Below are 16625 nucleotides of genomic sequence, written 5' to 3'. Positions count from 1 at the left end.
AGTTCTGTTTCACCAGGGACACGGCGTTTACCATGAATGCCATTCAGTTTAATCATGCAATCAGTTGATTTTTAATTATAATTTAATTTTTAACCTTTTCTTCCATGTAAAAAGAAGGGACTATGCCTATTTTAAGGAAAATAACTCGGATACTATTGATTACTAAAATCTAGAACTTTCCCTTTCTCATGATCCCCATGAATTCCAATATCCCAGGGATCACACAGAAGAGGCTTTTAAAATGTACCAAATGAGCCTACTGAAAAATAGCATTGTTGGCTCAGAACTTTCCTTAAACTTCAGGGAATACTTCACTTTTTTCATTTATCTAGATAGTGAGGACGATCTACGTTTCACTATTCACAGTGATGGACTGTCTAAGTTGTATGTTGTGCTAAAATTTCTGCCAAGTTGAACACAAACATCAACCTGCCCCCATATCACAGACATCCATAATGTAACCCTAGGATAGGGGTAAGCAAACTTCATTTTGTTAAGGGCCAGAGAGTAAATATTTTAGGTTTTGCAAGCCATATTGGCACAACTATTCAATTCTGCCACTGTAGCATGAAAGCAGTCATAGATGCAACATAAGTGAATTGGCATGGTTGTATTCCAATAAACCTTTATTTATAAAAATAGGAAGTGGGGCTGGGCATGGTGGCTCATGCCCATAAAATCCCAGCACTTTGTGAGATCAATGAGGGAAGACTGCTTGAGCCCAGGAGTTTAAGACCAGCCTGGGCAACATGGCAAGATCTTCATCTTTATAAAAAATAAAAAAATTAGTTGTGCATGGTGCCATACGCCTGTGGTCCCAGCTACTGGGGAGGCTGAAGTGGAAGGATCCCTTGAGCCCAGGAAGTTGAGGCTGCAGTGAGCTGTGTTTGTGCCACTGCACTCCAGCCTGGGTAAGAGAGCGAGACCTTGTCTCAAAAAAAAAAAAAAAAAAAAGGAAGTGAAATATATTTGGCCCAGAAGATATAGTTTGCTGAGCCCTGTACTAGAACTTCCCACACTAAAAACATCCCCCAAACAACCCCCACATTTAGAAGGGCAAAGCAAATGAGGACCATACTGGCTAGCAAATTCATGAGCCTGGACCTCAGACTCAATTCTTACAGAATCTATTACTCTCCTGCCCCAACCTGAAACCATGAGATCCATTTTATAATGAGATTTCAAGATTGCCCACTTCCATGATTCACCCCATGGTTTACTATGTTCTTCAGGAATAGGACTTCTCAAAGTAAACAGTATTCCTATTTTATCTCTATGCAGTTATAATAATATTAACTTGCAGGTTCCAGGAGATCAGGGTTCCAGTTCTGGCACTGGCAGTGAGTACTGGCGCCTGTTACTTTCCCTCTCTGCCTTAGTGAAAGGGACGGATTCAACAACCTCAGAATCCCTTCCAGCTCTAGCATTCTAAAGTCCTATTAGCTAGAAGGCTGTGGTCTCTGAATAGAATGGAGCCATGGAGCCATCCACAGTTTGCTCAAGAGTTTCTTGTGGAAAGAGCACAGGACCGGGAATCAGAAGAGCTGGAATCTTGTCCTAATTGTGTCACCGCATCCCTAGGTTTCTGTTTCCTCATCTGCACACTACAAAGGTTGACCTAGGCCATCTCTAAGACCCCCTTCGACTGTAAGAGTACCTTATGACCAGTAAGCCCCTAGAGGCCATTTTAATCGAGTAGAGAGAGAGGAGACATCACCTAAACCAGAATTCTTCCTTTAGTTTTAACCTTAGCTGGTTAACTTTTTCTCTGAGCTGTGAGATTCGCAGATTTCCTGCACAGACTCCTCTGTGGTCCCTGACTCACTCTGTCTCTGGCCCCTTACAGGGATCCATGACAACATTGTTACAACTAGCTTGTCAAGTGCAGTGACATCTGCATTCCTGACATTCCAATCTGGAAATGGTCTTTTTATAGTCGGTGCGGTGGGAGGATACAGCAATGGATACAACGCAGACAGGATGAATTTAGAATTGCAAACTGGGTGGAATATGTTGTCTTTAATCTGAATAAAGCTCCTCTAGTCTGGGACTGTTTCCCCAACAATTCCGTCAAGTCTCTCGTTAGTTCCAAGAAGAGGAGGGTAAAGAGACAGCGTAATGACCTCACTTCCACACCCGCCAGCACCCTCTGATAATGAGCTTGTCCATGTGGGACCTGCCCTGTGTTGCCTCCCATGATACATGATAAGTTGGAATCCACCCCAAGAATCAGCTGTGTCAGCTGCAAAGTATCCAAGGGCTGGAGCTGAGTTAAGGGTTGGGGCCTGGCCACTTCAGACTTAGTATTCAAAAAGTTCTTTTGATAAGAGGAGCAGCCTCTTTGCTTGCCCGTTAATCTCTGTTGTTTGGCATCTTTGAGAAGCGACAACCTCTTTTTTCCAGATTCATGTGCCAGACTTGTTCTTTCACTTTCAGGAGGCCTCCTTGCAGCGAGTTGGTGGTTGTGTTGTCCAAGGTTAGGGCCCTTCACATTGGAAAAAACTGATACTTAAGCTTCCACATTTTAAGACATTACTTTGAATATATTTTAAAGGGAGTAGAAGGGAAAGACTATTTTAATAAAGCATTCCAAACCCCAGGATAACACAGCCCCAGCAATACTGACTGCCCCATGGAGAGAACCAACACAAACCAAGATGCTACCGAATTGCTCTATTCTTCATACCAGAAGGCCTGTTTTTCCCCTCTGTGTACTGAGAGCTACTTTCTTCAGTAGTGTCACCAGTACCCCTGTTAATTCTAAGCCTGCAAGCTCAGGGCTATCCAAGTCTGGTGACCCCCAAATCCCCTTAACATACTAACTCCTGCATAATGCACAGATCACAGAAAACTAACAGATGCTCACATCTGCCTCTCATCCTTCTGGCTGGATCAAACTGAGCCAGCTCCTTCTCAACATAGTACAGGACCTTCATGGAGTCTCTCTCTTTGTCAGTCTGGATCCGGTAACCTTTGCGAACTGTTGAGAAAAGCACAAGAAGGTGAGCTGAAAAAGGAAAATATCAGGAGAAGGAGGCCTCCATTTATTTTACCAAGTAAAAAATAGGGTTTCTAATTATAACAACTCTTGTTGAAATCACCCAGAAATAACAATCTATATTTATACATATGGGACCATATCTGTGATCCCCTTTATCAGATGGCGCCACTGGAAAGGAGGACCTAAAGGTCAACAACAAAATTCCATTACAGTCTATTTTTAGTCATTTGTTAACCTCTGCTTCCTATCTGTTGACCTCCTACAGCTCCACTTAGCGCTCATCTTCTCAATGCTTTTGCGTTCCATTGGAGGAGTGTATTCACACTAAAAAAGACCACTTTCTAGATTGAGGACATGTGTCACTTTACTGTCTGAGGATCCCAACTTCACTTTGTGGGAGCACAGGTAACTTACAGATACTCAAACATCAAGGACTTTGACAAAGTTGGCCTGAAAGCTTTGAGTTGCCTGGAAGATAGTGCAAAAACTCCTTAAACTGAGTTATATATAAGAACTAGTATTAATTTCTAGACCATATACATAGTAGTACAAAACAAAATTCAAACTATGTGGATTTTTAATTATGGTTCCATTTTATTTCTTCAGCATTTTCCTTTTAGAAAAAGGAATACTGTATTTTAGACATGATTAATTTGACCTGCTGCGATGTGGTTACAAGCAGCTGTTATTTTCAGGGCTTAATAAAAAACAAAACTAAAGCAGGAGAGAGAACAACATCTCCTACATCCCTATCACTCATATTGTCAGAGACAAAGGCTGTTTAAGCCCCATATCATTTAAGTATCAGTCTAGCCCAATACCAGTCCCAAGAGTGATAGATACCAGTGGGCCTAATGCACAGATAAGAGAAAGAGGAAAAAAACGAGAGAGAGAAGGGAATGATGGGATGGGTATTGAAAAACAATGGTAATTAGTCAGTACTTACTGGGCACTGAAAATGTGTTAGGTACTGTGCTAAATGCTTTACATGGACATTTATTCCTCAGAACCACCTGAAACAGTACTATTATCAACCACATTTTATGTTTGAGAAAATTTTGGGTCAGAGGGGTTTCATAACTTGCCCAGGAAAAATTTAGCAGTGCCAGGGCTGGAACCATGTAGTCTGATGGAAGCTTAACCATATTTGGGCATCTTGCCTCTCTAGAGTCTAGGAAGAGAGGTAGTAAGAAGAGAAAGGTGAGAAAGACAATGAAGGAAAGCCCAGAGTAAGAAATGCTTTAGCTATGCCATGGCTTGTATGGTCTGCACAGCATGGTCCTATCTTCCAGCTATTCAGGACTTTTCAATGGGATGTAAGCTAGTGACCTAACTCCAACATTCCCTGTTCCCAAAGTGGGGCAAACACCATAAAGAAACCATATGACTGCATGTAAATCCAGAGAAAACCCTGCTGTCTAGTGTCTGGCCACGTTACCCTGGCTGCGGACAAAGCCCTCCCACACAAGCTATTTACATGGAAGATTAAAATATAAAATTCCAAACCACTCTAATTGTAGTCCAAGCACTAAAAACAGAAGTCACCCACACACCCATTTGCAGGTGCACTGATTTTCTATATGAGAATATACTGGGCAGTCCACATTCATCTCAAATTGTGGAATTACTTAGAAAAAAAAATTAATGAATCTCAGTACACACTTTTTAGTGGCACTTTCTCTCAGAGGTTAGATCCATAATCCTTGCGTGGAAGCAATGATTAGCAGAAATACTTTTATTTATCAAGCTAAACATTCTTCCATCTCTACAGAGGCATTTACTGAGTTGTACAGACAGTTCAATTAAAATGCAATTATCCCACGGAACTGCTATGTTTGTTCTGGAGGCAGTTATGTCTGATGGATGAGGCTCTGGTCTGGGAAGTGAGGAACTGGGCGTCATGTAGGCATGCTGTGCTATTTATTGAGGGGCCTCAAAGAAATGGTGACCTATCTAGGACTCAGTTTTCATGTCTATAAAATGCAATGAATACTTCCCAACCTTTAAATAATCTCTTAATGATGAGAGGACAACTAAGACTAAATCAGTGGAGCACTTTGGGTTCTCTGTCATTATCAGGAGCTGCTCAAATACTGCCTCAGCCAAAGGGCTTTGATTCTCATAGCTTGAAAAGTTCTCTCTCTCGCTAACTTACAAATTATTCAGTTTGAATTTTATTATGGCCCTTAATATATTCTAGTTTGTTTCAAGTTATCTGTATAAATGTCCAATTTTCTCAAAGATTCTTGAAGGAAAAGAATCCTTATGGTTCTAGATCTCCATGTGCCTAAAACCATGCTTTACACATAGTGGGGAACTTAAAAAATGTTCGTTGCGCTGCTGTCAGCCTGGGAATCAGGGCAGGGTTAATGGTTTCTTTGAAAAGTGCATTTTCAGCAGAGTTTTCCTCTCTAGACTGCAAACTTCCTGAGAGCAAGGACTAGGTTCACTTCTGTATCCCTAGCACCTAGCATAGAGCCTGGCACATTGTAGACATTTGAAATATGTGTGTTTGTAATGAATGAAGGAATGAGTGAATGAATGAGGAGAAACTGGGGATAGAAATCATAAGAGATCATAACATATAGCAGATGAGGCCATATGGGTCGTTTATTGGAGAATTTTGACCAGGAAGGGAAAGGCTTGGATCGTAGAAAAGTTTAGGTAAGTATCATGATGATGATGATGATTATTTTTTAAGGAAAACTAGCAGGTCTGTAGGCATTATGAAAAGGGCCTACCCTACCTGCAGCTGTGGTTTTATCGAGGTGTTCTAATTTGTGAAGCACTGTTATGGTAAACATTCAGTGATACTGAGCTAGAGGTAATGGGGGAGGGGGCCCATAAAGTTGTTGCTACATGGAACAATGTACCAGCTGTGCCCTGGTGGAGAGAGACGGTCGGTGAGAGATGGCTGCTACCCTGAGAAGCAGCTGGAGGATCCTCAGTTAATTGCCACTTGGACTACAGCATAGTTTTCTATGTCATTATAACAAATTACACTCCTCATTATGATACAGATTTGATTGTGTATGCAGAGGTTATCATGTCCCTGAAAAGTTACAGTAACCATTTATAGCCTCAAATGAAGATGATGGTTTTGCCTTCAGTACTGGCATTATAAGGAAACTCCACTGTACCAGATACTTTCAGCCTTGACTTCTTAGTCACAGCAGCCATGACTTCAGAAATCTAAATTCCTCTAATTTGTCAAAAAAGACGGAGGCAACGTATTGATCTTGTGACTTTAGGAGTATCATCCATTTGGTTTCAGTAGTTAAAAACCTGGGCAACCCTCCTTTTAAAAGCTATTGGACTTTTTAAAAATGATAAGCTACAAGTTCAAATACACTAAACTATTCTCTGATCCTGGTAGAATCTGGCTCTATGTCACATATATTCTGAGGAGCATATGAAACACCAGAAAACCTTTCCTGGTCCCTCCTCTCCAAGGATGAGATTTTCCTTTCTGAGCTGGCATCATGGATCAATCTTATAATATACTGCCTTGTATTACTTACTCTTTTATTTCCACTTACAAGCCCCAGCAACCACCTGGTAGACTGTAAATTCCTTGTGGGCAGGTAAAATTTGTAGGCATTCATTAAATTTTTCTTGATTTGAAAGCAAATAGCATGGTGTCAAATTGATTTTTATCTGTAATTTGTCTGAAGATCAGAGAACTCTCTGGGACACATGGTGATGTTTTAACAAGAAATGTCCTAGAGTATTTAACAAGAAATGTCCTAGACTATTGGCCAAAGTTCAGCATATTTGGAAAATGACTTTTTTTTCCCCAGTGATGTTTCAGTTTAAGATCGATGGATGATTTATCTGTTTTCAAGTTCAGTCTGGCCCAAGTCCTGTGGTTGCTGTGGCTCTTCATACATACTTCACCTCCTCTAATTTATTAGCCTTGCCAACTTCAATTTTACCAGAGAGGGGATATTGGGATATTCACTTTGATGCCAAACTATAATTTTAAAAATTCTTATTGCTGAAGGATTTTCGCTGAAACTTTTGACCCAATTAAGGCTTAGGAAGTTTTCAGCTAATTTCCCCATTACAGCCAAAATCCAACTTGTAAAACTTGCAAAAGAAGTCTCTGAGGCAGATACTCATGGATATAGCCTTGTTCTTCCTGTCCTATCTTAATAAGCTAAGTAAAGCTGTTTATGGATGATGGAACAGCTGCCAGATTCCACCCCCAAGGTGACAGCAGCTCAGCTGTGGGAGAAGTGATTCTTAAAATTTGCATATTCTCTGTGTACATACAGTAGGCATATATATAGATACACATCCTTATTAATTTTGAAAATGACATTTCAAAACCCTACTTGCCTACTCAATTCTTTTGCATGAAGAATGGGTGGAAGACAGGTAGATGTGGAAACAAAATGGATTAGAGCAAAGCAGAGTAGCTGTGGAAGGACCAGGTGGGAGATAATTGTGTTAGGCAAGGTGGGAGGTAATGGCAGCAAGGACTAGGACAGTTTCAGTAGAGATGGAGGAAAAGAAACTAACTCAAGGTTATTTTGAGTTACAATCTAAAGGACTTGGTGATTGATAAGGGATGGAAGTGGGGGAGAAGGAAGCGATAAGGATGAAGTCTCTGCTTCTGGTTTGGGCTAAAAGGTGGACAACAATGCCATCCACTGAGATAAGATATGTAGAAGCTGGTTCAAAGTGAAGAAGCAGCAGATTAATTCAATTTCCTAGGGGCTGAGGTTGAAATGCCTACAAAACACCCAGGTGGAGAGATCCAGAAGACAGTTGGATCTATGGTATTGAGGAGCAAAAGAGAGGCTGGAGATAATGATTAGAAGTCATCAGCATATAGATGATGACTGAAGCCACAGGAGTGAATAAGGTTTCCCAGGGAGAGGACCTCAAACAAAACAGGAACATCTGGAGGATGCACAGTGGAAGAACACCCAGCATACACAGAGATAGGTAAGAAAAATTACAAGCTACAGTACTGAGAAAGGCAAAGGAAGATGAGCGCCTCTGAGTGGCAAATGCTTTTGAGAAGTCAAGGGAAGTAATAATTGAAAAGCATCCATTAAATTTAGCAATCAGACAATCTTAGCAAGAGCTGGTTTCTGGAGTGGTGAAAGCAATAACAAGATGGAAGGGAGCTGGGAGTTGGTAACAGCAGAGGGAAAGGAAACATTTAATATTCAAAACTCTTTCAAGGAGTTTGGCTGTGAAGAAGAGTAAAGGGACAGGAAAGCAACATCTGAGGACCACAGGATTTTTGTGAATTGTTGTATTTTAATGGGAGAGACTTTAGCATATTTTGAATGCTGACAGGAAGGAGTCACTAAAGAAGAAAAGAATGGAGATGTGAGGTGGGAACAGGGCGGAGTGTGGGTATTCAACAAAGAGAGAGCCTTGACAAAGCTGAAAGGGATGGATCCAGAGCAGTACAGAAGCAGGCAGTCTTCTTGCGTGGTAACAAGGTCTCAAGCAGCTGCCATGAAGAATGTGAGAAGGAACTAGAGTGCCTCTTACCTCTTCCATTCGGGAACCAACTGGCTATACTATATATAGTTCATCAAAGATGCCCTTTTCAACCACACAGTGTTCAAAAGACTATTGTGTACAAATGTAATCTGAAAAATTAGTGTTGTGAAATAATTACCCTAAAATTTAAGTAGCATATAAATATAAAATAGGCTAAATTGACGTTTTTGTAAATTAACATTTCTTAACATTTGTAATGTTCTTTAAAGAATAATCTACATGGAACACTGGCATCAGCCACCTTGGCTAAAGGAGGACTAGCCAAACACCATCACTAACACTCCCCATGGGACCATGAATACAGAAGCGTGCCTGGTGAGGATCATGAAGACTGTCCTGGCTCCACCAGCCAGACCATGACAGCATGCGCCAGACTAGCTGCGGTGACACTGATCACCACCCTTCCTCTTTTTCCTTGCTAACAGAACCCTGATTTTGTTCACTTCCGAAGTAAACAGTTGTTTAGGCCTAAGAGGTGAGTCTTGAGTAGTCCAAGCCAATTTTGTTTGTGAATGGGCATGAGCCCAATTCTTGCTGATAAAACTAAAAGGGAAAGTCTGCTGGAGAAGTTTTTCTCGCTCTTGAAAAAAGTGGTACAAGGAAGAGAACACCATTTTCAATCTCTGAATGTGCTTAATTACCCGGAACTATGCAGTCATCAAGAGATCATGAGGTGAGCCAGCTGAGGAGGATAGGGGATGTGCTCAGGATAACAGAACAAAAGACAGAAGAAACTGGGTCCTTCAGGGCTGCTACCTGAACTGTTCTATTAACCAATCCTGGAACTACCTTACCTTGACATTTCTTGTTATGTGAAATAATATATTTTCCTATTTTAATGCCACTTCTAATTACAATTGGTTAGTATGGCAGAATGAGACTAAAATGGTTGAACTGCAACGAAGAGAAACTGGGGAAAGATAGAAAACGAGAGAGAGCAAGTATTTGCTATTCTGTGAATATAAGAACAGTTTTGTTAGATAACTCATTAAATAAAAAATAAGGGGGAAAGGATTCTGGTGGGAAGAAAGATTAGAAAAAAGGCAAATAAAGAGTATAAGTTCCACTAATATCTCTTTTGCCCACTTCATCTTTCATGGAAATGGACTACATTGTCTTTATTTCTCTAATTCCCTGTGTGTCACTGATCATTAACTTTTACTTCTCAGTCTGTGACTCATTCTGTATCAGATGTCAGAATTCTACTGATAGCTCCTGGGAGAGAAAAATACAAATCCTAATTACTCCCTGAGGATATCCACTCATTCTACAATCAGGCACTGGCAGCTCATTAGGTGGGCTAGATACCCTTCCTCACTTCACAATAGAGGCAGTCCAGATACCTCCAGGGAAGAAATATCTGTTTTACCAACCCTAGCAGCTCATCTACATCTAGGGATTTAAAAATCACCTTCTAAATGTATAGCACATACAATCCTAACCTTCACTACCCTGTAATCCTGTTCAAATGCCTCCAGAAGAGCTATATTTTAATGCCCCTCCAGCTCTCCACCCTACCCTGTCCCTCCACCTATACCTCCTACCTACCCCTGCCTATAACCACAAGTTAATAGTGCCTCAAATGGGGGTAACCTTCAACTAAATCAGCTCTCCTTACTACTTATTTCAATTCCGTCTATGATCTATGATCTAGACAACTTGGGGTCATCCTAAAGCCTCCTTTTCCTTCATTCCCTAATATCTCATTATTTCTTTCAAAGTGTCTCTCAGCTTTACCCACACATTTCACTTCCATTGTCTCCATCATAATCTAGATGCTCACATATCTCAACCACTTCAACCACACCTTAGCTCATGTTCTCTGGCTCTACTGTCTCCCACTTGCCACTCCCTTTGTCATGGTACCACCTCTGCCCTTAGGAGTCTGCCCACAGTGGCTCTCACACCAAGTCCCAGATCTTCTGGAGGGGTTTCAAGGCCCTCCCCAATCTGGCTCCATCATATCCTTCTACCTTCTTCCAGTCAATTTGACAAACTGGACACTGTCACATACTCACACTGTGTTCTCCCAGCTCTGGGATTTCATCACGCTGACCTTCCCACTTCGGGTGCTCAGTATCCCCTGAATGTGCTTTCCTAAATCCTATTCATTCCTCTATGCCCAGCTCAAATTTCACCTCTTCCCTGAAGATTCTGTAACCAGTCCAGCTCTTTCTTCTTTGAACTGATGGTCTTTAGCATACTCTTTAGCATCTGATTGTCCTAATAAAGGTCCATTCTCTCCTTGACCAGGCCATGCTGCTTGTCAGAGAAACCATGTCCTACACTTCTTGCAGGCCCTCACAGTACTAGTGGACTCCTGTAGGTAGGGATGAAACAACTATTTGCTAACTGAATAATCAACATTCAAGGGATACCTTGTCTCTTTTCTTATAGTTTTAGTAATTGAGGAGCCTAGGGAGAAGGCAGGGGTCAGCAATGTCCTGTAGCCCTTGGAAAGCATGACATGTACCCCAAAAGATATCTGACATAGCTGGAAGGATCCCATTTCTGGAGTGGAGAAAACTATTTTCCAAAGACACATCACTGAACTGACTGTTCTTAACAACAAGGAACCACTATGGGGGCCCGAGAACAAGCATGGGGCAGGGCAGTCTGGAACTACATTTACCACTGTGGCTTCCTCCAGTGGAGTCACTTGGTGCCAAGGGAGGTGGATGCGGCTTGTCCATCAGCATGCCAGATGAGGGGGCTCCTCCCAAAGGGACAGAGGGGATGGAGTAAGGGCCAGGGACACCGGAGACAGAGGGAGGGTACCCGGCCTTTGCTGCTTTCCCTGCTTCATACACTGTGGAGGGAGATCAAGAGCAAGAGAGATTATGTTGTCCCACCCTCCACAACCCTCACACCAAAAATCCCTGAGGATGCACTTCAGGGAGCTCCTGTATGTGTGTATGTGCATGTGTGAGTGTTTGTTCTCCTAGAACTGAACTGATTAATCAGAATCACTGTCCCCCACTCCCTTGGACTCCTCCAGCTCCACCAAACAGCAACGACATAAGGAATTACTGTGTTTAGTACCTGGCAAGTAAGTAATTAAGTGGTTCTGGGAGCTGTCACAGCAGGATCCCCAGTGACGGCAGCAGCCCACTCTTCCCCACACTGTCTGGAGGCTGCCTCGGCCCCTCTGGAGGCAGCCTAGCACACGGACTGCCCAGGGCTGCTTCAAGGAGGATCCTGAACTTTGTCTTGAGAAGGAAAGCAAGTAATGGGCTTGCACATGGTCCCTGCTCTGTGATTTCAAAAGCAGAGCAAATAACTTGATTCTTCCTAGAAACTGCTTTATTCCTGAAGATACTAAAGATACCTGGTGTACCTCTCTCTTTCAAGACGTGTTTGGTTTATGGAGGGGTACCAAACTTAATGTCTATATGGTCTTGGCCAGTAAGGTAAAAATTGTGACTCCTCAAATGAGAACTAGGCCCTATTGTAGCCCATGTCATCATGGGAGTACATAAAATAAATCTGTGGCAGGGTGGGTGCCCAAAGGCCACAGTTTGCACACTCTTCTTATATAAAAAGGAGGTTCTCTGCATGGGAAAGGAATGACCAGAGAAGGTTTCCTCTAGTTTGAATGCCTCAGGGAGAGGGAACAGCTTTACCCCACAACCACACCACGCCAAACCTGTCCTTCCATTTTATCAATAGTGTCCATGAGAATTCCAAATGCATGGAGTGATAGGTATGGATAAGAATTGTGGACAGGTGTACGTAGGTGAACAGGCAAATGAGAATGGTCATCCCTGAGGCCAGGGACATCCAGCGGAGAAGAGTCTGGAATGACCAGTCTTGGGGGTGGCAGGACAGGAGGTGGAGGAAGAACCCAGCGCACATAGCTGTCAGACACAGGTAGACATTTCTCTCGATTGCTCTGTCTCCCCACCAGTCACTGTACTCACAGGCTTGAGGGCAGCAGCAGGACTCTGGGCAGCATGGACAGCGGACATAGCAGCAGCAGCTGTGAGGGCAGCACTGGCACCAGCAGATCCCCACCAGGACGAAGAAGAGGAAGACGCCCAGGAGCACCAGGCCAACAAACACCCACTCTGGAAGGATGCACAAAGAAATCCACACTCGAGGCAGCCCACCTCCAGGGCAGGTGCACTCTGATTGGCATCTCCCAGTGAAAGGGGGAGAAGAGGGGGGACCTAGGGAAGAAAGCATCTCTTAACAGGAGACAGAGACCCAACACTCAAGAGGAACTCTGAGAGTGAGAAGTGCAGACCCTCAGTCCAGGGGAATGGAGAAGAGGGAAGAAGGTTTTCTGCGTTACACTGGGCACATGTAATAACCGGCACAAAACAATGTGGGGATTTCAGAGTCCTATACTGGGGAAAGGATTTACACTACTGACTGTAGCATCAGAACCAGGATGGGACCAGAGCTGAAAGAATCCTGGCTGGGGGGAGGGAGAACCTTGTCTGCTGGGCTATGAAGTGGTGGGTTCTGTGAATACTTATTTTTTTTTTTTGTCAAGTTAATCCTCTCTATAAAAGTCTAAGTCCTGAGGAAACGGTCTCTATGTCTAGGGGTCTAGATGTAGTTTATAGTTAGGTGGTTCCAGGCCCCTTATGTAATGTATTCACCTGCTTTCCCTGCTGATTGCCCCTATAACACCTTTCCTGTACTCAGCACCAGTGCTGAGATCCAAACCTTTTGCTTATACCAAGACAATAGTCCATGGCTAGAGAAAACTACAGACATGGCCTCCGTAGAGAAGACACTGTCCCCATGAACAGATAATGAGTTTGGTTTGATCACACTCAAGCTGTCCATACTAGGCAGCCAACCTAGCCAAGGGCTCAAGTGGCTCTGAGCTTGGATAAATGGCAAGGCTGACATGTATATCTGGGTATGTTTGTTAACTCTGCCTCTTTCACAGCTCTGCCAGAAGCTGAATGTGAATTCCATTTCATTTGCCCATCCAAAAGATTAAAAGAAAGGAAACAAGTTGCAAGTGGCTTAGATAAAAATGACTATGGCCCTCAGGTGACTTGTCTCAGCATCATACTTTAGAGACTTGGCTACAGGACCCAACTTCCCCCTGCAGACCTGGACAGACTGGGGAGAGCCATGCTTTCCTTTAAAAGCCAAAAAGACTAAAGCAATTCATTTTGGTTAAAAGCCATCTATCCCAAATCCCTTTGCAAATGAACCTCAAGCACACATTGTTTTTCTTAGATTTTGATTACTAAATATTCCTTCAATTAAATGGACATTCAGCTGGGAGCTTGATATTTTTATTAAATAATGGGTTGTATAATAATGGTTAACGAAATGACTTTGTTTAGAGGAAACAACCTGTTTCCTGAATGTCCCTCCTCACTAATCTTTCTGAAATACATTCTTAATTTGAATGGGAAGGCCTTGTGCCTGGCTGGAGTGGCCTGGAGAGCATTCATGCCAAGGACAATCGATAGCAGAAGATTTGGCCTAAGCCTTAGTAACAACACAATAAAATGTAATGTAGCCTGAGATAGATATGAGCTCTTAGGTTTAGATGAGCTGTATGCAGTGGTGGCTACAACTTGGGTCAAGCAGTCAAGGATAAGATTGGAAAGTTATATGTGAGAAACAAAATAATATTATCTGTGAAAGGATTCTTGGAATCAAAGGGAGGGAAATTTAGTCCTATATGGCCAGCTAGGGAAAACACAGTAACCCTTTCTTGAGACTGGGAGATGTAACAGCCTGGGAGATGTAACAGCTAGTTTCAAGCACTGCAATGTAACATTGTTTTTGTGATGAACAAATGCTCACAAATGGAGGGAATTCTGGATAAAGGGATTACAAAAAGGCATACATTTGTGTCCTTGGGAGCAACATCAGTAAAAAGAATGTCTGTGTTTGGGTTGGTCACCTAATGGAAAGGGACTAGAATTCATAGAAGAATAATTCATGAAGCTCAATGGTGAAGACTCTGGATGTTTTTAAAAATTTGAATTAAGCTAAAAACCAATACCCAGGGATATTCTGTATCTCTGTTGCTCTTAAAACTCTGGCAGAAACCCTCCAAGACAAGACTAAATCATCCCTTTTCCTACTGTTTGAGTTTAGATATGTTCTTCCCCACAGTTCATTCTTGCTCCTCTCTGTGCCTCCCTCAACTGCAGACCATAAAGGTGCACCAAACTGATGTTGGCTTGTCTAGGATGGTGGATTCAACTGAAGGTACATAAAAAGACAGAGATGCATATTTGTCCCAGATGTCCTTCACATATGGTCTGTGGACCTGTAGGGACTCAAAGGGACTAGTAAGTCCCTGAAATTGTGTACAAAGTGATGTAGGTCTGCAAATGTGTATTTTTCAAGGGAGGAGGGGCACATAGCTTTCCTAAGGTTTGAAAAAAAGTTTGATGATGTTATAAAAGGCAATTCAGAGTAACATGGTTGTACAATAATGAATCGGTAAACATATAACTTAGGAAATAAGGAAGGCAGATAAATACTGATTCTATTAAAAATACTTTTACATATATGGGTACAGCTGAAATACTGAAATGGGCATGGAGATTGCCAAAGAGCCTGCATGCCTGACACTGAAGGACTGGGTTGCCATCTCAGCCTATTTTTAATTATCATTATTCTTTTAAGGCCTAGTAACAGAAGAAATGCAATTTAAAAGTCCTTCCAGTGGGTTTAGTTAATCCTGGAAAAGATCAGAGACATACAGACAAATGTGGAAATAAATTAAAGAAGCAATTAGTGACTAATGCAGAAGCAAAACAGATGGAATAACAGCAAATCAAGCAAATAAAGAGTTAAATGACCGAATACCTGGCATAATCTCCACAGCAAAACTGGGCAAGAGATCAGCAAGCAGCCCTGTCCTGCCTAGAAGAAGTGGAAGGAAAAGAAGAAGGAAAGTGGTTATTCCAAAGGAAAACATAGCCTAAAGCCTGGTTCCAGTTGGTACCATCCATACGTGGGGCCATTAGTGCATGCTCTTTGTGGTATGAGAAGCACATCACCAAAGCTAGGCTGAGACAAGAGAATGACTTTCTCTCTCAATCTCCAGCAGCCATCTAAGTGAACTCTGCACCTAAACTAAGCGGAAGCAGAAACAGAACTTTCTCTCCAACTATTTATAGGAGGAGGAAATCTCTGCTTGAGCAGACTGACATACACTATCTCCATTCATTTATACATCCGTCTCCATACACTTCATTGGAAAGTCAAGCCCGTCTGTATCCAAATGTTCAATCTACATTTTCATACATCCATACACAGTCCTATGTCCATATAAAAACAAAAGTACATATTTGGTTTTAACTCAGAATTATCTCACTACATGATTCTATTTGTGGCCTAAAGATATTTCAATGATTAAAATTTTCATAGGCAAGGGAAAGATAAAACTAGATCAGTTACACATTCCTCTACACTCCTTCTGGCTTCTGAAATACACTGTACATATGTGGATGGTATGGCTTTTCCATATGGCACCCACAGCTGGCATTATATGGACCCAAGTGCCTTCTGCATAATATGGCAGAGAAACTTAAAAGCTGGAGTTGGAACAGGTGCCCCTCAGGGGCTCTGGGAAGCAAAGAGCTGTGCAGGAAACAAGAGGCTGGAAGATGTAAGAGAGCAGATTAGTCCATTTTAAAACTAGACTGATTTACAGAAAGACATGATGAATGCTTTCATCATGTTCTCATATCAAGGTGAAGTCCTGTTATGAACTTCTTCCCCTGATATTATATCTCTACCACACTGAAGCCTTGCTAATAAACTAGTAGTACTGTAAACAACTAGCAAATTTCCCTCCTTTCAGATTTGTGATGATGGTGAAATGTCACTGTAGCACCTAAACATGCAACTAAATTCTACTTCATTTAGGTACCTGACATATACCTCTAGAACAGCACCATCCAACAGAAATATAATGCAAGCAATGTGGATAATTTTAGTTTTTCTAGGCAGTACGATAAAAAGTAAAAAGAAACAAAGGAAATTAATGTGATACTATTTTTAGCTTATGTAACTATCACCAAAATATTGCCATTTCAAGAACATAGTAGACACATGTTGCTATTGGACAGCACAGCTCTGGCAATCTGTTTCATGCATATAG

General features: G+C 42.0%; 1 protein-coding gene across 7 annotated transcripts in view; it reads right to left on the bottom strand.

The window, feature by feature from the left end:
• The window catches only part of ILDR2 (immunoglobulin like domain containing receptor 2), a 61508-nt gene that overhangs the window by 10929 nt on the left and 33954 nt on the right, over positions 1 to 16625 (bottom strand). For 3 of the 7 annotated variants that reach the window (XM_021930978.2, XM_021930982.2, XM_021930985.2), the window contains 4 exons: positions 15326 to 15382; positions 12448 to 12594; positions 11160 to 11336; positions 2867 to 2980 (listed from right to left, as the gene is read on the bottom strand). In XM_021930978.2, the coding sequence (XP_021786670.1) occupies positions 2867 to 2980; positions 11160 to 11336; positions 12448 to 12594; positions 15326 to 15382 (495 nt within the window). The remainder of the gene's footprint in view (positions 1 to 2866; positions 2981 to 11159; positions 11337 to 12447; positions 12595 to 15325; positions 15383 to 16625) is intronic. The other 4 variants (XM_021930991.2, XM_003893501.5, XM_021930989.2 and 1 more) reach the window with 4 other exon arrangements.

This window comes from Papio anubis, chromosome 1, assembly GCF_008728515.1.
Source record: "Papio anubis isolate 15944 chromosome 1, Panubis1.0, whole genome shotgun sequence".
NCBI lineage: Eukaryota > Metazoa > Chordata > Mammalia > Primates > Cercopithecidae > Papio > Papio anubis.
This window is presented reverse-complemented; position numbering and strand designations above follow the sequence as displayed.